Source organism: Micromys minutus, assembly GCF_963924665.1.
Source record: "Micromys minutus genome assembly, chromosome: 1".
Taxonomy (NCBI): Eukaryota; Metazoa; Chordata; class Mammalia; order Rodentia; family Muridae; genus Micromys; species Micromys minutus.
In genome coordinates, this window is record NC_137969.1 from 53,907,991 (window position 1) to 53,929,155 (window position 21,165).

General features: G+C 45.9%; 1 protein-coding gene across 1 annotated transcript in view; it reads left to right on the forward strand.

The window, feature by feature from the left end:
* The window catches only part of PROX1 (prospero homeobox 1), a gene marked incomplete at its 3' end in the record, with an annotated part of 46,951 nt that overhangs the window by 17,312 nt on the left and 8,474 nt on the right, over positions 1–21,165 (forward strand). Inside the window, exon 4 of the mRNA XM_080934195.1 lies at positions 5,713–5,907. Coding sequence (XP_080790321.1) covers positions 5,713–5,907 — 195 coding nt within the window. The remainder of the gene's footprint in view (positions 1–5,712; positions 5,908–21,165) is intronic.

Here is a 21,165-nt window from a genome sequence, read left to right on the forward strand (position 1 = left end):
ACTTAATTTGTTGTTGATGTAGAGTACACTGAGCGTAAGGGATGAATACAGTGACAGATTCAGGACACATTATTCAAATGAGGATATGAAAGCTGTCGGACTACAGCTGCAGCCCCCTCATTCTATGGAATAGTGGGACCTCCTGGTTCTCTCTGCGAGTGTGTGTGTGTGTGTGTGTGTGTGCTTGTGTGTGTGTGAGTGTGTGTGTGTGTGTGAGTGTGTGTGTGTGTGTGTGAGTGTGTGTATCTGTGTCTCTGTGTCTCTCTGTGTGAATGTCTGTGTGCCTGTGTGTGAGTGTGTGTCTGTGTCTCTGTGTCTCTCTGTGTGAGTGTGTATCTGTGTGTCTGTGTGTGTGCATGTGCCTCTGTGTAAGTGTGTGTGTGTGTGTCTGTGTCTCTCTGTGTGAATGTCTGTGTGTCTGTGTGTGAGTGTGTCTGTGTCTATGTGTCTGTGTGTGTGTGTGTACCTGTGTGTGTCTGTGTTTGTGTGTGTGTGTTTGTCTCTGTGTGTCTCTGTGTGTTTAAGTGTGTATGCCTGTGTCTGTGTGTGTGTGAGTGAATGTATATGCCCGTGTCTGTGTGTGTGAGTATGTGTCTGTGTGTGTGTGTGTCTGTGTGTCTGTGTGTAAGTGTATGTGCCTGTGTGTTTGTGTGTGTGCATGTGTCTGTGTGTGTGTGTGTGTGTGTGTCATGTGGGTTTGAAGTAATTCTTTGCATTGACTTGATGTGTTAAACATCTGTAATTTTTTTAAACATAGAGTAGGTTTTGATGATAATGATACTCACTATCATTACCCAAGGAATTTGATAAACTTTACATTAGCTGAGATTGGTTTAGGGGTTGGTGGTTTCCTGCCAACCTCCCTGTATACACGTTCTGATTCAACCAAGATCTCTCAAGCCACCAAGCTATGCCTGCTCTCGAATCCCTCCCTCATCAGAGCTTGCCTGCGTCTCGTGCCCAAGTCAAGCCCATGGTTTCAGTTCGCCCATTGGTTCCCACCACTGTTGTTTAATTTGACCTGATGGGCTAAGTTTTGTTTTCCCCCGTTTGCTTCTGAATCGTGTATCAAGTTTGGCTTTTTCTCTCTCAGTGCACTTCTTAAGTGAAGCTTTGTCCTTTTCCTCGTCCAGTACCAACCAGCTGCCCAGAAAAGGAAAGTAGCCTAAGGTTGACAGAGGAAGCACAGGCTCTCAGGAGAGCAGTGCCACAGGAAAAAGACCTTCATCTGGAGGAGGCTCTACAACAAACCTACTGCTTAGAACAAGTGGTGCAGAACTGGTCAGTTTTAGTTTCACTCACAGACACACTCAATACACACAGATACACATACACAGAGACACACACAGAGAGACACACAAAGAAATACACACACAGGCACACATACACAGAGACACACAGACACACACAGAGACACACACAGAGAGACACACACAGAAATACACACACAGGCGCACATACACAGAGACACACAGACATACACAGAGACACACAGAGACACACACACAAACATACTGAGAGTGATGCACCCATACAGAGAAAGAGAAAGAGATACATGCATACACACATAGACACATACATATATACCAAATAATTTTCATAATGTTATTAGTAAATTTGGCCACATCTTAGCTGCCTTTGACTGTCATTTAGATATGCCCAAGCACCTTCTAGGACCTGGCCAACCTGTCTTTGGTTCTAAGGTGGGGATAAGGAGGGCTGTAATTTTGTATACCCTATGCACACATATGTGCCTCTTGTTACCTCCTGATTCATCCCTTTCCCTACAGTGATCTGTTGCATCTTTTATAACAATGACATCGCCTCATATATTTTTACAAAGCACCTTTATCCAGAGACAGATCTAAGAACTTTATAAATACAGAGATCACTCGCTCCTCCACAAAAGTGGAGGGTGGGGTGGAAAACCCAAGCCATTTTGAGCCAAACAGCACTACTCAAAATAAGATACAGACATTAAAATGTTCCAGGCTCTCTGCATTTGCATGAATGATAAGTGGCTAAGGTGGACAATGTTATAAATATGAGAAGGTGGGAAGCTTCTCGTTCCTTGAGAATATACCCATAAACCCACTGTACAGATATTGTTCAAGCCGCGATAAAATACCTGGGTAAATGTTTTCTTTTTAAAGGCACTCATATTTAATTACAGATTCTATCCATACTTTAACTGCACTGGGAGAAATGGCGGATAAAGTATGAGTTTAGCTGAATAATAAGTATCCTCCTTGATGAGCGGGAATGGTAGCATATGCCACCCACTGCAGAAAACCAAAGGAGGTTGCTTCTCTTTTACTTTTGGAATGAATTAGACCTTTTAACTTCCCTAATTACATCTTTTAATTTGACTGGTAATGAGTGAATTTGTATTCCTTGAGCCGATATGGGAACGTTGGCGCTAAGATGGCGTGCTTGGGAGGCAATTTGAGCGAGGTGCTAAGAGAGTCCGAAGTGGTACATATGCGTGCACAATGAAAACTTTTACTGTAGTTAAGATCCAAGAAGCCACTGCAGAATTGGGAGAGCCCTGGGAATGGGGAGATGAACCCTAGAATTTCATCAGAAATGCCACCCAGTTATCTTAAAGAGATGTGCAACGCTCGGCTGTAGCACATTCATCTAGGAAGGTCATCACCTCAGTAAAATATACTTTTTCCATTTGCCAAGTCATTTACACTTCTAACAGGGACCAGACACTAGGTTTGCAATACCAGTAACCCAGAGAAACACTGTATGCAAACAATGTTTAATTTCTTGAGCTAGGTGTTACGTAGATCCTGTCACAAACAGAGCTGGAGATCAAGTACTAGATGGAGTTCGTCCTTCAGGGAGCGCCTGAAGGTGAGGCTAGACCACACGAGGCACATGACTTCATGCCTCCTTCCAGGACTGAACCCAGTGCTGACCAGCCCCACGTGGCTCCCACTGCAGAAGGAGATAGATGCTCTCCAGTTACTCAGGAGGAAAGGAGTTAGAAGGAAATCACAGACACTTAGATATGTTGGTGTGGGGATGACGGGAAGCAGGAGACAAATCCTGGACCACCGTAGTTTAACTGTCCCAGGGAGAATCTGAAGTCCTGTGCTCTTTCAGAGAATCCAGCTCCGTTCCCTCAGGAGGATGCTTGGACGAGCAGTTCCACCCATTGTGATTTGAGATCCATTGAGAAGACGGGTGTGTGGGGTGAGAGATGGCAGGATGGAGGGGCCGCTCTGCCTTCCTGCTCATCGCCGGATGATTTTAACATACACACCAATAACTCCTGAGCCACTAAGAACAACAGATTCCATGTCATTTCAGCTTTGAAGAGCAGGCGCTCACAGGCTTCCAAGCCTGCAATGTTAAATGATGTATCTCCTCCCCTCCACCCCCTGAGTCAACCGCTGCCTAGCCGGATTAAGGTGTCAGGTTGATTTGTTTTATACATCTTTTGACCATGCTCATTGAATATTTAGGAAGTTTCTCCAGCCCATATTGAGGCTGAGATGTCCCGTGGGAAGCATTAATCAAAGTCACAGAGACTCGTACACTCTGGAAACACAGCCTCTTTATTGAAGCGATTAGTTTGTGCAGTAACACATTAACACTCCGCAGAGCTTGCCTTTACAGAACAATTGATCCTTTGCTCACAAAGCACGACACAGAGCGCTCGGAATTAACTCTTTTAAAGTTGAATACTCCCCCCCACCACCACCACGGGCAGGTCTGGAGAACGGGCTGCTTGCATTTTGCTCTCAGCTGAGAACGGAAAAAATAAAATAGCACATTTCATCTCCCTTCGGTGGCTGGCGGGGAAAGCCCCTCTCTTGGGCCGTGGGTACTTCTCACACCGCCTGTCTCGTGTTTGGAGTCTGTTGTTTCTGCCCATTCTCTCTCTCTCTGGTATTTCCAGACTCCAACAATGTGCTTTAAATCTCTCTTTATGTCCCGTTCATACGTAATGGCAAGGGCACTTACTTTTTTGTCCCCCTCCATTAGGTCATTCATGACCATTCTAGAAAAAAAAATGCCCTTCTATTTTTTCCCCCTACAGTACTCTTGTCCATCTGAGACAATGTCTCGTAACAATGCAGAGGTCTAATCTCCATGTCGAAGCAATTTCCCTTCTCCAGCGCACAACCTGCTATCATTTTGTAATGCTTTGTTTCTTGTTCTAAAAGAATTAAAAAGGAACAGTTAGCCGTCACGAGGGCCTGTAGGCCTTATCTCAGTGTCTGGAAATTTGGACAGTGTATTTTACTGCTGAGATAAATGGAAAGGGAGTCCGACTTCAGCAAATCGTAATGGGTTTAAGTCCTATTGAAATCGGCCACCAGAAGATCAGATAACGGGGGTCCTTCAGTTGTCTTTCTAATCGGGTTCCCCGCGAGGCTGAATGGAGACAGGGCAGACGCACGGAGTGAAAATATAATTCTCGGACAGGTTAAGTACATGTTTGAACTCTCGCAAGCAGAAGCGGTTTGCTGATGACTTAATCATTTTCTGGTCAATTATCTGTAAGGGCCCTTGCAACTCCACGGCAATTAGGACGCAAGATGGCCTTTTGGGAGGAACTCCAGCCTCCTGCGTCTGTTTCCTTGTGACTTCCACTCTCCACCATAAATTTTCATTCACTCATTATCTTTGCTAGTAGAGAAACAACTTTCTGCAGTAATTACAGCCCCATACACACTTTAGCTGTCATCTGGCCACAGCCTGGATAGTCTCAGGACCAGGATTTCATAAGTGTTCTTTATCCATTTTGGATGGGTGTAAACCCTTTTCTTGGGGCAGGGGGCAGGAAAAGGAATGGTCCCAGTGACAAAAGGCAGGGTGTCTGTCAGCCTGCCGGATAGGAAGGGATGGATTTATTGGGTTTTACTTGGCACATTAGGACACACCTGTCCTTGCCGAGAAGAAAGCAGTCAATAAGAACAGGACCGTTTGCCAGCGCCCAGGAAGACATCTTCATTTCAAAGGTCGTCGGGAAGCCTGGGCAAACAGACTTTCAAAGCCCAATCACGCTATTGCGACTTGGCATTTAAAAAAAAAAAGTAATAAAGGTCCTATCTCTCTGCCATCTGTGAACTGTGTTTTGACCGCGTCTCCCTGGTCTCACAGCTGTCAAGGGAAGGGGCCATGGGCCTTCCACTGCTAGGTGCAGAGAGCATAGGAACAGGTGCCGGGGGCTCCCCTGAGCACACTGGAAGCAAATGCTGCAGAACTCTAAAATGGATGGGTTGTGGAGAGATAGAGGGGCATGGGGTCACTCAGCACCCCAAACCATGCAAAACCCAGTATTACCATTCTACCAAAAAGCAGGTTCCCCTCACTGAATGGGGTTACCATGTAGTGATAGAAATCAATCTTTAAAAAATATGCACAGTGTGTTTCTGTGAAGTCCACAGATGCACGTGCTCTACTGAAGATGGATCAGTGGATTGATTTGTCTTTAAGTAAAAGATAATCAGTCTAAGGAAAATCGGATCTAGAATATGGGCTCTCTCCCTGAAGCAGTGATGTGGTTTCTGTCACTGGAATGCTCTCTCATACTTCTGGAGATTGCCATTCCTTTGGCCACCATGTTGGTGGTTCTTAATGCCTACTTTTCCAGGTAACACAGGGAGTGAAACTTTAAAAAGTGGTTCAGAGAACTCAGCTGACAAGAGCTGTGGCGTGCTCACATTTTTTTTCAATGTTTAAATTTGACAGTTCAACAGATGCATTACCTCCCAGCTCATCAAGTGGTTCAGCAATTTCCGTGAGTTTTACTACATTCAGATGGAGAAGTACGCGCGTCAAGCCATCAATGATGGGGTCACCAGCACAGAGGAGCTGTCCATCACCAGGGACTGTGAGCTGTACAGAGCCCTCAACATGCATTACAACAAAGCAAATGACTTTGAGGTAGGAACCAGTCTTTGTTCTTTCGTTATCTCCCTTTTTGCTTGTTTATTTTCGTGTTCTTTGGGAAAGACTCTGAATCGGTTTTTTTTTTTTTTTTTTTTTTTTTTTTTTTTTTTTTTTTGTGATGGTTTCATACTTAAGCACATCTTGGCATATTGTCAGGTAGAGCAGCAACCAGGAGCTTCCTTTCCATCAGAATCATTGTGACTCACCCAAGGTCATTTCAATTCCCATCTTCCATCTCAGCTTATTGGGAAGACCCAGCTGGCCATAGGAAAGGGAACTAAAAAGTCTGAAGTAAAGGGCAGATATGGAATGATCTCATTTATGATTCGGGGTGCTGGCTGAGCTGATGTGAACATATTATATGCAGTGGTAACTACAAAGCTGCTTCTTGAGAAGTCTAGAGATGGTTAGTAAGCAGCTCTAATTGGCATGAGACTTTACTAAGCATATTTCAAAAGAGATCCTTTTAGATCGTTTTTTGCTCAAAATTTTTAGTTGCATTTTTGTTTGTTTGTTTAGTGTGTGCAAACAAATTCGAGGCCTGGTATGGGGGTGTGCTTGAGCTATAGAGTGGACATCAAGCTCTGAGGACAACTTGTTGGAGATGGTTCACTCCTTCCAGTCCTGTAGAGTCTACGGATCAAACCAGAACCTTCGGGCATAGTGGCAAGCCTTGGAGTCAATGAGCCATCTCGAGCTAACCTTTCTTTGGTTTTTATTTGTGTTTGCTTTTGAGAGGGATAAGGAGATTGTGCATTTTTCTTATATTTAGGTATATTCTAGATGCATGCAGAGCAACACAGACCGTTTCCAGGAAGCCATTCCTTGTAACAATAAGCTGTGTAGCTACCAGTAGGGCATTTTTTTTTGTAGTCTGATGTGGAGCCTCAGTAAACAGTTTTCATCCACGTGATGGTTGCATGAGACCAGAAGAGCAAAGCTCCCAGTACTCACAAAGGCATCTGCTGAGCCCTACTGGCCTGGGCAACAATAGCTGGAGGTGGGGGTATGGTGAGATTTCTGTAGACTGAACCCCTGGGAAAGGACAGACCAGATAGCTGTGACAACTCTTCCTGGATAGATGGTGTGCCTCTTTGAAGGCAGAATCTCATGGACTTTATGATAGTACTCTGTTTTTCTTCTTATAGATAACTACCCAGGGATGCCCAGAAATAACCTTATGTCAAGGGAAAGAGGAACCCCTATGATCTGGGTTTGTCTGTCAAGAGACCTGACACCCTCGAATTCTCACCACTTGTTTATTCCTTCCTGGCTTTAGCCTCCACTGCTTTGGGCAATGCAGATCAGTTATGGGCTTATAATGGATAGAACATCCAAGCTTCACGAGGGGTTAGTCGGAGTTTTTCCTGGGAAGTTTGGACCGTTATCCTACAAGCTACCAATTGCATCTTTATTGTCCAAGACCAGTCTTTCTTGCCATACATGTCATAAATGATGTTTCTCTTCTGCTGGATGCATTCGAAATAGGGGCTCTTGGAGTTCTGATCTGCCATCTTTTTATTACATGAGTGGGAAGGAGGGGAAGAAAGGAGGTGGAGAGGGTGAAAATGTCAGAAGGCAACTTAAGGGAGCCATTTCTCTGATCATGTGAATCTCGGAGATCGAACTCAGGTCATCAAGCTTGGCAGCAAGTGCTCTTATCCTTGGAGCCATCTGAGCTCCCCCCCCCCCCATATTAAAGCCAGTGTTTTCAGTCTCCATGGTCACAGCACTGGTTGACTGTGTGGACAGTCTTGGAATTGGCTTTCAAAGCTAGAGTCATGACAGTGGCCTAGACTTTTTAAAGACAGCTCATGGAAGAACTTGGCTTCCTGTTCTTTCTCTTTCAAGCCTCTACACCAGGAGCTACTACTGTACACTAGGGAGTTAGTCACATTATATTATAACAAATACTCACTGGGTGGTTACCTCAGTTTTCATAAAAAGACCTCCCAGTGTTTATGAGTCAATTTCTGATCACATGCCAGAGGGGACAGATCCTTCAAATGCACCTATACCTACCTGCTGGAATTTAATACCCTGTGCCCAGCACGGGGAGCAAAAGGACACAAACGGGAGACACTGGCATTGAGAGGTACCCAGCAAGCTTCTCCATTTAGCATCATCCAAAGCCTCATTCGTATGATTAGCATCTGATAGCTCTTTCTCTGAGCATCATACCCACTTCCAGCCAGGCCACCTCTCCTTTATCTGCACAGTCTATTTTAAGTGTGCTCCACTGCAAGGAGAATGGGGCCTAGGCAGGAATCCTGTCACTTCTCATGTGACTTTGGGCAAGTTATCCAACTATTCTGAGGCCAATTCCTCCTTTGCTTATAAGCAAAACCAAAAGCTAAAACCAAGTCAAATAAACAAGAAACAAAAATCATGGGCTCTTCCCAGAAATGTGAGAAGCAAGAGTCAACCGCATGTACTCTGCCCTGACAACTCTACACAAAAACTCGTAAATGTGTGTGTAAGCCTGCACAAACATGCAAGGTCACACACTCATATACAAATACACAAGTACTCACACACACAGGCACTAACACACACTCACACACATACACACTCACACATATGCACGTGCTCACATACTCATATACACATATACACACTCACATACTCATATATACACACACTCACATACCCAGGCACTCATACACACATTTACATGCACTCACACAATGCACATACACACACCCACACAATGCACACACACACTCAGACACACAGGCGCTCACACACGTGCACACATAAACTCACGAACCACTAAATAGTTCTTAATGCAGCTTCTCGGTTTTGGCACACTGACTTACAAACCTTCAGATAAGGGACCCCTCCTTTCTGTGCCTTTGAGCACGGAGGTCACTGCTTAAGTGAGATGCTTAAAAAGCCACCGTTCTTATCTTTGTTGCTTTGCCAGTGTGGGCCGTGGCTGTGAGCCAAAAGTAACCTCAGCACCTCTTGCCGAATGCCTGGGCTGATAGTGCACACGGTTTCACTCTTGTATTGAAATTTCTCTTCATAGCATCAACGAAAATAACCCAGTAGTTTCAGAATAAGCTAGTGAAAGGGATGAAAAATCAGAGAGCTTTGTCTCTTTCCAAAATTTCAAACAGAGATGAGCATAGCAGAGAGGTGGAGGCAAGTCTACATGATGCTCAAAGACCCAATTGGTACCAAGGGCTCAGTTGGTGAAACGCTTACCAGATGAGCATAGGGACCTGAGTTCCAGCCCAAGGCACCCAGGTAAATGCTGGGAGGAGGGGAAGACCAGCAGATCGTGGGGGCCCAGTGGCCATGGATTCCAGGTTCAATGAGGGATCCTGCCTTGAAAATAAAATAGAAAGTGACAGAGCACGTTGTCAGGTACCAAGCTCTGACAGTCACATGCACAGGGGCACGTGCCCCACACAAACACATACTTCTCACCAGTTGTGTATACCAGTGACAAAATGGCCAATACCTGTTGAATGTTTACTGATGTTCCCTTGAGGGATTCACGGCAGAAACTTCCTTACCAGGGGCAATAGCAGTGACAAGGTACAGATAGATCAATGAGAGGCAAGCTTGACTGGTTTTTAAATTATTCCAGTGGGTGGGACCCACATGACAGACAGGCAGATGGGAGCAGAGGACTTCCCCGTTCGTTCTAGGACATTTTCTTCCTTCCTTTCTCTTACCTAACCCTTAGACTATGTCCTAATGGCTGTGGTACCTCTGCCATGGCTTAGCACCCCTCCCCCCAGTTCCCAGCACCGGTGGCTGCTGGTCCCTGCTCTACAGATGAAGGAGGTTGTGACTGGGTGGGAGGGGGGTGTTTTGCAGAGCTCTGCTCTCCTGGCCCTGCACTTCCTGGCCTTTCTGAGTCAGGACCTTCTGAGTGACAGGAAGGCTTACCCTGCCTTTTGTATCAGCTTTCACAATTGCTAGGGCGCTTGGCTTAGCATCCAGACTTAGGGTGTTGGGAGTTTGAGATGACCCAGGGGATGTGGAAGAAGACACCAAAGGTGGGGGAAAGAATGCCACTTTTAGTTTGTACTTAAGGTGAAGGGAGTTAACTCCATCACCTGGGGTGGGATGTACCGTTTCTGGACATGTTTAGCAAGGTATGCAGGAGAAGGCATGCGATTTCAGCAGCACTGCTCTTATTGATGCGATTGGCAACAGGGAAAACCATCTTTCCAGGTGTGATTGTGTTTCAATGCTTCCTTCTTACTTCTCTGTGAATAGCTTCGTGTGTGTGTGTGTGTGTGTGTGTGTGTGTGTGTGTGTGTGTGTGTGTTTAATGGGTAGGAAAAGGAAGCTCGGTATTGCTTCCCAACCTTTAAATCACACCCATACTTCTGACTTTACGGGACATATGGAGTCAGGTCTTATGATTGTTTTGTTTCCCCCTCAACTTTGGGAAAAGGAAGGTAATGATTCCTGTCAGTTTCCAAAGCTAATTTACCAGTGTGTGAGGAGTTGAAGCTCAGCAGCTAGCTAACCTGTGTAATTTGGAGGCTGATCTCACGACTGCTGAAGCCCAGAGAGGCGTGGCATAGCTCTTACCTCAGTTGACCACCTCCTGAATGCATCTCAGAGGGTAGGATGAGGTAGAGGCTAAGGACTTGGGTGACATGAGTATACATTGAGAAGAAAATGTGACAACTGTCTCCTGGCACGTGGGACCCATTTTCTCAGTGGGCACCATGAGGTGGTTACATTGTGGAAAGTCGGGGGTCCCCTCACAGGCCTCTTGGTGCTTGGTCAGTCAACCAGCAGAGTCCAAGTTCCCAATAAGACTGACTAATCTCTCTTGCCCCTTGCTAAGGGCTCAGGTTGGAGGCTGGAAGGCTTAGGAATAAATAGAACCAGGAACTTGATTCATTCCTCAGTGGGCTGCTAAATGTCACTTCCTACGGTAGCAACAGGCATAGCATGTCACTGGTTCTATCCATCACAGAGTCTGTGGGTTTGACCTTTCTCTAATGCCATGTGACAGAAAAGAGAGGTCCTTCTGTGGGCTTCTTTATGTATTTTCTCACTTTCTGCTTGGACACTGAAACGGAAATCGAGTTCTCCCCCCAAAAGCAGCCCCTCTTACCCCCACCCCACACACACAGCCGTCAGCAAACACTGAAGTCATTGCCCAACCTGTTCCTCTTCCAACCAGCTCTTGCAGATTAAGTTTGGAAGCCTTTCTATAAAGAAGCAGGAAGACAGGTGGAATTTGGAAGCACTGCCCTCTGCTCCAAATAGATAGGAGATGAGGGATGGCGTGGCGCGTCTAACTGGCACATGACTGAAAACTCTTTACCGCGATTCTATCTTTTGGCCTCAAAGTCACCAAGCCATTTAAACAAGCTCTACACAGCACACTCTTAGTGGGTGGCAAGGAGGAGGAGAAAGACTTTCCATCCCTTCCCGTGCCAGTCTCACTGGTGACAAGCCAAATTGATCTTTTAAGAGACTGAATAAATGATGCCCAAATACACGCACAGACATGGCTGACTGCGAAGGTAGTCTCACAGAATGATCACTTGAAATTGGAGGGGAGAGGAGAGGGCAGGGAGTGTAGGCAGCAGGCTGAGCGTGGACTGAAGGACACACCCTCACCCTGGACAAGGCTCCATTCCTCGGCTGGTTCTGAGATTCCAAGTGTTCATCAGTATAACGAAGCAAGGGGCCCCATTGATTTATGATCTGCTTGGCAATATTGCGTTTTATTTTTTAGCTCTTCGCGTCTCTTTTTGTCACTGGGCTGCATTCAGGCACAGGGAGAACAACTTAAAAAACCCCCTTACTCAACGGCTTTATTAGTGATAGCATCCCGTGACCTTTTCTCAACATTCTTAAAGAAAAAGATAGCTCGCACTGCCGCTCCCCTCTGGTCATTGTCCTTTGTTGGGGTGAACAAAGCATTTTCTACAGTGGTTATAGCACCTAATTATACTGTTTTCAATAGTAGTCAGTGTCTTGACACATATCAAAGTTCAGAGGAGCCCTTAGAAAAAAAAAAGATGTTTTGTGGCAGCCTAGGGAGGGTCTCATCTTTCCTTCAGAAAATAGTTCAAGGCTCTTCTGTCTAGCTTCCCTACTTAGAGCTTTTTCCCCTCCTGCTTCATAAAGTTTAAAGGGGGTTCAGTGGAGTTCTGTGATCTATTTCCTTTGAAAGATTGTGCCTCGGCGCACAGAGGCCCTTTGACTTCAAGAGTTCGTGGATCCGTGTCTTTAGGTATCATGTGTCTGACCTTATCAGTTACTCCATTTAATGTAGGAGAAAAACTCTCAACTCTTTGTGTTTGTCTGTTTTTGCCTCTGTGAAATGATTTGGTGAAAAGACCATCCTTTTTAGCACACCACCGAGAGCCATTTCTGACTGCAACCTACCCTGTGGCTTTTTCTCTTTAAAAAAAAAATTGTTCTTGTGTTTTGTGTATGGATGAGTTCACAGTGAGAATAGAATTATACTGGGGTGGACACACATACACATACACACACAAATTCTTTTGCTTTTCTCTCGCTCATCCCTCCCATGATCTGTTGGCTCCCTAGTGTGTTTCCCCCCAATAGGCGGTTAGCAAGCACAGAGGTGGTGTTGGGGTGCTGGGTCAGAGTTGGGCTTTCTCTTTCTCTGGCCTACCCCTAAGGCCTTCATAATTAATTGTCCTTGGAAGATGACGAAGTCTGAGGACAGTGTGGCGGGGTGGCCATTGTCTGACGTGCAGCTCTCCTGGCCTTGCTTCTTTCTTCATCCCACAAAGGGTTATCAATAGGACTGAGAGCGTAAGTTCCCTTCTGAGAGCCGCTGGGGGTGGCTGGAGCTTTTGGTACGATGTGACTATTGTGTCCAGTCTGTCCTGGATTGAATGTCTGGAGAAGTTCTAACAGCTCATTGAAAGCCAACCTGAGTATGTGGCCTGGATTAAACAGACGAACACAACAAACCCAGGGCTTGCTGGGACTTGCCCCTCCCCTTTCACCTGGATGGCCACTTAAAACCCAATTTTCTCATTGTCCTCCTACCAGGTGGTATTTAGCTTTAACAACTTTGTTCCTTGTCAGTCGCAGGGCAGAATATCTTCTGTCACCTGCTCCTTTCGCCTCCATCCATCTATATAAATTGGAAATATTATTTTCCTAAACAGCCATTCCGGGTGCAGCATCTGAGTTTAACTCTTGAAAGTAGATTTTTCTAGTTTCAATGCTCCTGCTGTTTCACGCTCCAAGACTGCCTTAAGCCAATCTCCAGGGCTGTTTGGTAACATGACATAAAACAAATACAATCTGTTCCCCAGCCCCCTCCCACTTTTGGCTGAAATACAAAGTAAAGATGGAAGGTGGAGGCAGCAATCTCGAAGAAAGAAGGACTCTCTCTTGCTGATCATTACGCTGCCTTTTCTATTAACTAGGGCGAAGCCAAGAAAAACAAACATAACCGTTCTTCCGAAGTGTTGAACTAGCAAATTAGCAAGTTTTAAAGTAACGGCTCTGCGGAACGTGTGGCAGATTCAAGGCTGACGGGAGCCATATTGAAAAAAAATCTGTGTCCCTGACAGCGATTCCTATTAGGATGGGCAGGCCTGCAGGATGGCCACAGTCGACTCTGTCCCTGTGGCTCTTTGCAAACACTTTCAGAACAGACCTTTTAGTATTTAAGGGGGAACCTCAATGTGGGCTGATACAAGTAACACAGTCAAACCAAAACGGGGTCATAAAAAATTAAAGTTCTCCTTATGAATATTTCATGAGAAGCCATGAAAAGGGGCACTGGTTAGCAGTCCTTTGTGCTTGGAGTTCTTCTTCCGGGCTCTGAGCTATTGTTCTTCCAACCTCTCAAACAGACTTTCACTTTCAAACTGACAAAAGTCACTTAAAAGCCAGACAGCTGTACTAACACACCCACCTTACTGGGATCGAGAGCTACCGGGGCAGGTGACAGGGCCTGCTGGGAGATCTTGTTTAAAACAGGAACAGGGCCTGCCTGCCTTCCATTCCACAATTGGTCATTGCTTTTACTCTCAGTTTGAGGTTAGCCCTTTGTTGATAGTGGTGATTTGTGTTCTGGCCTCTCCCAAGTTCTCCAAGAAATATTTCTTGCATGTTTTTGTTTCTCTTATGCCAGAGGTTGTGACTAGAGTCACACAACATGCCTTAGCTTGTGTGTGACCAGAGTCACACATGACAGAAGATACAGATTCTAAAGATTCAGTCTCTTGACTCTCCGGTGCTCCATCTCCGCCCCCCCATTTCTCTCTCTCTCTCTTTCTCTCTCTCTCTCTCTCTCTCTCTCTCTCTCTCTCTCTCTCTCTGTATCTATATCTCTATCTATCTATCTATCTATCTATCTATCTATCTATCTATCTATCTATATTACCCCATGTCTTCCTGAAGTGGTTCAGACTTCCCTTGCCTCGTGAGCGGTAGTAGCTGGGATTGTTCAGATGAGAACCCAGGGAAAGATGAGCATCCACCCCACCTGAGAACTTGAGGCAGGGGCATGAAGCCCTGTGACCCAGCTCTCAGGATCACAGTCATCAGAGCCATGGAAAGTCCTCCCTGTGTGTGTATTCCAGGCCTCCCTCCCTTGTCACCTTGTGTACAGTCTGGTCTGTGACACTGATGGTGATTATGTCATTATTTTGCTCTGGGGGCCCTGGCACATCTGCAGAGCCCCAGCGCATCTTTGTTGCGCTGGCACACGTCCCACGCCGCAAATGCTTCATTAGTCCTGCTACCAGCCTCCTTGCCAGACGCGAGTGCCCAAATCCAGGCTTCTTTCTGCTCCGTTCTTTTGTGTGGCTGTTGAACGTGTGCTCATCTTCCCCGTTCTTCCCTATTTCCCTCGACTTCTGAACTCCAGATGGCCCAGTTTTCTTGCCCGGGACACTCTAAAAAAAAAAAAATCTACAAAAGAAGCAAGGTGACTCTGCATCCCTGGCTTTCCAATGCCAGGACTAAGGTTTGAAAAGATAGGACGGGAGCTCTTCCAGTCTGTGGCGGTGGACAAGGTTAGGATTTGAGTTTGTTAGATATGTCTTATTCCTGGGAAGCCTTTCTCTTCTCAGTCCTGTACACCCGTTCCCTTGCTTCCTAAACCCAAGGCTGCGTATTGCTGAGTGTTACCAGTTCTCTGATAACTGGCTATGCTGTTAAAGGTCCCCTTTCTCTAAATGGGCTTGGACTGTTCACCACCTGCCCCTCACCAGAACCCTGTGCCAGACCTTTCTCAACCAGCCCCCAAGCCCCAAGGATCACCTGTTATTTAAAGTGATTAACACTTGGCTGCTTTGGAAGGTAGCTGAACTCCTCCCTCTAAAAAGTTAACCTCCATGTGCTACTCAGAGCCACAGAGTCTAGGAGGGTGTGCTGGCTCCTCTTCCAGGAGCCACAATCTATTCCGGAGCTTAATATCTTGGGCTGTGATGACTACATAATTGGTATGTGTAATTTCCCCTTAAATTTGAATTAATTGATCTGTGTTCTTGTGTGACAAGCAGCTTCCCCATAGAGATTTAACTGTTTTTTGAGCTCCTGAACAGTGCAGTCTGGAGGCAGCATCTCTATGTAGATAACAGTAGACAATTTTCACTTTTAAAGTGTTGCTAAAGGAGCCAGCTTATGTTTTTATGGTGCCCACGGTCGAACTGTTACCCTGAATCCTAATTCAGAATCTTAGAACAAAGACCTTTATAAGGATTAAGGAGAAAGTCCTCCAAAGACTGAGTTGTCCTATTGGTTTCCAGAGCCATCCCAATCATTCCAAAATTGGGCAAAAGAATATGCATGACCCCTGTTCTGAATATTCATGAGCAACCCCGCTGACAAGGTGCAGCAGAGGAGGTTGGGGGACTCCCTTGACCATCCAGCCCTATGTCAGCAGTGGGCAGGGAGCACACATGTCTGGAAAAACCGGTACTCATCATGACTGACTGCTTTTCAAATCTATACCTCCCAGGAGTGGGTCGCTTTGGTTCCACCCGAGGGCTTGTTAAAACCTTTTAAAAACTTAACCTCATTCTCACACCATTCCACTTCTCAAAATAATAATTCTCTAAATTTATTACCTGCTGTGAAAATAGTCTGCTGTTTTGAAGTCTCTGAAAATGACCCCCCCCCCCCAGCCGTCGAAGGACAGATTGCTAGGATTTGCCGACGGGGTCATAGACATTTTCTCTGCTCTCACAGACTTCAGCATTGTTCCTCTTAGTCTTCGCCTCTGCAGATTAAGGAGCAATGTTTGTTTCTAAAAGCCTAGTTGAATGTAGTCAGTGGGCCTGCTCCAATCATCTTAGCTGCCCCGAGTGATACATCTCCACCTGGTAGTATTCTCCCCAGAGATGCCTTCAGGGACTAATCCACAGGACAGGATTCTGGGTGTGGACTGTCTCTTGTGCACACACAACAGCACTCTGTTGACTGTTTTACAAACGTATCCTCAGAGGTTGGACCATCAGTACATGTTTTTATTTATCTTCTCCTGTTGGGAACCAAACCTAGCCTTGCACAGAAGAGGCAATGACTCTACCTCTGAGCTCCCCCCACCCAGCCCCTCAGGATCTTATTGGTTAAAATGACCCTACGGATCATACTGTGCATGATTATACTTTACAAAAGGATTATCGGATTCTTGGCAAGTTGTGGTAGGTGGAGTTTTGTGTAGGGGAAATATCCAACTATAGGAAGAGTGAATAGACACACACTCCTAAACATGTGTCCTCGGAGTGTTTGTAGATGAGACGCTATGGCATTTGACTTTATGGGAGATAACCTTAGTCTGGGAAATGGATCCATTACAGTAACAATGGTGGTGAGAAAGTACTGCCTTTTCTGTATTTGGTCATATGTAACATGATTTTTTTTTTTCAAGAAGCCACTATTGTATATGCAGGTATCAGCTCGAAGTCTAAGGAAAGTGCTTTAGGAGCATGTCCTCCATAGCGGCCCTGGGCCAGCGTTAGAGTAGGAGTTCAAGATGTCCACACTAGTGTCAGTCAAGTCGGGATTCAGTCCTCTGCTGCTGGCTGGCTGAGAGCACTGACAACTGTCTCTCTCTCTCTCTCTCTGTACCCCTGTCCAGATCTGTAAATGGAGATGTGATGCTTCACACTCAGAGTTGTGAGGATCTGGCGCACCCACGCAGGGTTGTTAGTGCAAGGTGAACCCTGTAGAAGGCCCATTTCACATTAGTCCATGGAGTCTGCTGCTGTAGGGAAGAGCAGAAATGAAAGCAGTGAACAGAGGACTGATAGCTCAGTGGTCTGCTCCAGACACAGGGAGGCAGAGGCAAGCAGAGCCCTTCCAGCCTAGCTGAATGGGGCTCTTCCAGTTCAGCTAAAAAAACCCTGTCTCAATGCCAATGGGGTTAGGAGGGGATGAGAAGGGAATAAATAAAATTCATTATGCAAATGCATGAAGCTGTCAAACCATCCTCCAAAATGGTGAGGAGCAACTGAAGAAGACACCCAACCATCGATCCCCTGGCCTCCACACATACTTGGCATGCACATACCACACACACATATACACACATGGGATCTCGTCATTACTACATCATCAAGAGCCGACTCCTGCATCACTTCCTCCTGACCTTAAACAGCCAGCCAGAGAACAATTTCCGGTCAGAACTGGACCAATTGATCAATGCAAAAGTAGTTTCCAAAAGAGAAAGTGTTTTTTTGTTTTTTGTTTTTTTTTTTTTCTGTCTTCTCGTAGTCATGGCTCTATGGTTCTATGAGGGTTTGCCATCTGGGGACTTTGCAGACTTCTCCAGGGGATGGGCATAAAAGCTATGCAGGGCGGGTTGCAGGGAGGAAGCCTGGCCGGCAGGGTCAGGCTCTGCTCCACTTGCCACTCCCTGGGCTCTACTTTGCTCACCTGGAAAGGGACATGAGTAGACATTGCAATGCCATGACTTGGGAGTAGAGGACATCCTGCACTCTCTCACAAAAGCCCCAGAGCCTTTATGATGCTGCAGAACCATGAGCTATGAGTGCCGAGGCCCTGGGAATCCAGATGGTGTTCACGTGGGGCCACTTCCACCCCTGTGACTCTGCACAGCTTAATCATCTCAGGGACATCTCCAGGGTGATCATCTTCCTCTCCTCCCAGGAATGCCTTTGTGGATCCAAATCCCAGCAGCACCCTTGGGAGATGAAGAAATTCCCTTACTGGGATGATTGATAGAGACTAATTCTTCAAATTGATAAACTATTGATTCCAGCCCGAATCGTCGCAGCCAACCCTCTGGCTGCTCACTTTGGTGATTCGGTTACCCATCCAATGAGATGTTGGCATAGGCTTCACCCAGGTCTAGAGCATGCAGTCTGGATCTGTGTGGTCTAGGAAAAGCTGTAGATCTCAGCAGCTGAACAAGAGCAGGCATCATTTCACCTGAACACAGTGTTCTTTCTATACCTTCACTCCTTCAAGGAAGATTCAGCACTATTTGAGAAGTTAGGCCTCTACTGCAAGGCATGATGGGTACTTTCACCAAGAGCATCTCCATCTTTTCCTTGAAAGACCATTAGTCATCATGACCACCAGTGGGATTAGTTCCCCATGTGGGGGTTTGTTGTGGGTAGGCAACAAATCTTCTCGGGTTCGTATGCTTCACGTTCCTTAGGGTCAGTGTACCCAACTTCTGTTTCCCTACAATTTTCTCCTCAAATCTTCTACTGCAGGGGACAGTTAGTACAAAGAGATATATGCCCCGAGAAGAGGTAAGAGCGAACAAATGACCAAGTGAGTGGAGGAAAATGAAGGGCTGTGGTTTTGGGGCCACCAGATTCCGTTAATACAGAGACCAAATTCAGACATCATCTGTGAGATCTATGTGTAAATTTCTGGATGTGCTTTGTGGAAAGGCACCCAGCATTACCTCAGGCCCCTTTAGGTGTTGGAAGTAGTCTTCTGGCCATCAGATGTTCTCTGGTCTTTCTGAGAAATTCTTCCCTGCTTCTCTAAACCATTTGTGTTTCTTGAGAGATTTCTTGAGTCACCAGAGTCTCACATGTAGCTTTCAAAGGCCAGGTGGCCCCTCTGTGTCTATATGGGGTTGGCAGTCTGCAGGGCTTAGCTCTTCCACAGATGTTCAAGTCCCTGATATACAATGACAAAGTATGTGCAGACCTTCCTTGTACGCTAAACCATCTCTGTATGATGTAGGATTTCCATTACAATTTCCAAACTCTGACAGTGGTTCATAACCTGCACTGTTCAGTAATAACATTGAGGGGGAAAATGTGTATGGATTCAGGGTGGATGCCTGTTGGTTTTCCCCCTTGGGTGGCTTTGATCTGAGTTGGCTCTGCTGAAGGTTAGTTCCACAAGCTCACCTTCAGTTTTGCACAGGGTAACTGAGAAGCAGAGACCAACAAAACCCAACCAATTACACACACACACACACACACACACACACACACACACACTATTACACACACACACACACACACACACCACACACACACACACACTATTTTCCAGCCATTTCCAGCAGACCCCATAATAGGTGGTCTCTGCCAGTACCCACCAAGTCAACAGGCTTTCTTTGGTATTTACCATAAACAAGCCTATCCTCACTGCCCTGATGAACCCCTCCTCCAACCAGAATCTTCCTATAAAAATTTTTCCCATCATTTCATCTGCAGAAACACAGGTCATGCAGACTCGGTTTAATATTGGTCTAAGCAGGGCTTACTTATGAAGGGAAAGCTACTACTGAAAGCAATTACATGATAGCACTGTCCTGCAGTGCCCAAGACACTGCGGATTATCTGTGCCCCAGCCTCCCTTCACACAATATCAGAGCATTTAGGCCATGTTGATTTTGGATAATCTTCTATCCAGGAATGGCACCAAGCTTGGCTCTGTTTGTTTTAACCACCTCAGCTGGTGATTGCTGGGAAAGCTAACCTCAAGAACTCTTAGCCTGTCTTGACACTGGGGACACCACATTTGAGAAATAATGAGGCATTTCAGGGTAAAGGCCAGAGAGACAATCCCAACTCCCTGCAAGAACAACTGGTGTGCCCATGGAATCAGTTCACAACGAAAGAACATTTGGTGTCTGGAAAATCTGGTAGACCTCAAGTCTGGCTAAGAACAGGAGTTATCTAACTACGACCTCACACCAGCTCTGTGCCGACTCTTAGTCTCTTTAGGACAGATAGAGGCTAAGAAATGCTTCTGTGTTCCTAAACAGTCACAAGAAGGAAGATTATGTACCTGAGGCCACCCTTTGTTAAGGCTGTTGACATCTGCTGGAGGCCACTCTCTGTCTTGAAAGCTTGAACTGGCAGAGATCCTTCCAGCTCCTGAAGCTACAGAATTGTATGGCTGTTTGGTGGAGTCATCTTGGTCTAGCCTTTACCACCACAAGATGACAGATGGGCAGCCCCAGTAGAGTGTTTTCAGAGGCTTCTAAGATTTCAGAAGTCTGTGCCATACCTTGGGGACATGGAAGAAGACACTTGATTCTGGTCTCTGGTGCTTTACCTGCTGTCTCAGTTCTAACTGGGATGCAGTCTCTAGAGGCATGAGAAGAGCCTGAGAAGAAAGGGAAGTTTACACCTCCCATCCCCCACCCACTCCCAGCAAATCACAATTAAGGTTTCCTAAAGTGTCACTTCAAGACCTCCTTTCTGGAGCAACTAAAGTGGTTATTTCTAGTATACCCTTGGACTGAATTTCAGCCTCATAAAATCAATGTGACAATCTTTAAAGACATTTTATTCTGCTCTTGGGTCACTAGCACCAGCTTCTCTCCAAGTTTGGAAAAGATGAATTTATTTGTTTTCCTATCTATCCATGGAGTTAAGGGGGTGGGGGGATGGGTGCATTCCTACTACCTGGAATTCATGGTTACTGAAGATGATATCCTTCAGGACCCTGTTTCAATGATGTGTATGTAGCCAGCAGCTTAAAGGTGCCAACATTTTATAGTAGCAGGGCTCTGAATTTTCTAAAAATCTGTTTATTTTAGAAGGTAGAGACTGCAATTTGGATAATGAAACAAAGAAAATGCCCTGGTGTTCCTTGGTTTACTGTAGCTGTGCAGATGGGAGGTGTCCAGTTCCCCCGACCCCTGCCCCCAGCAAGGGCCGGGTCCTCTGATCCTTCTTCATAGGGTTTTTCTGCCTATGAAAAGTGGATCCTCACCCTCCTTGGCCAGCTCCCTGTGACTGCTCCTTTCTACAGTGGCCTCTCTGGTACACTCTACTACACTCTACAGGCTTTGGCATTAGCAAAGGCAAGTACTCTGTT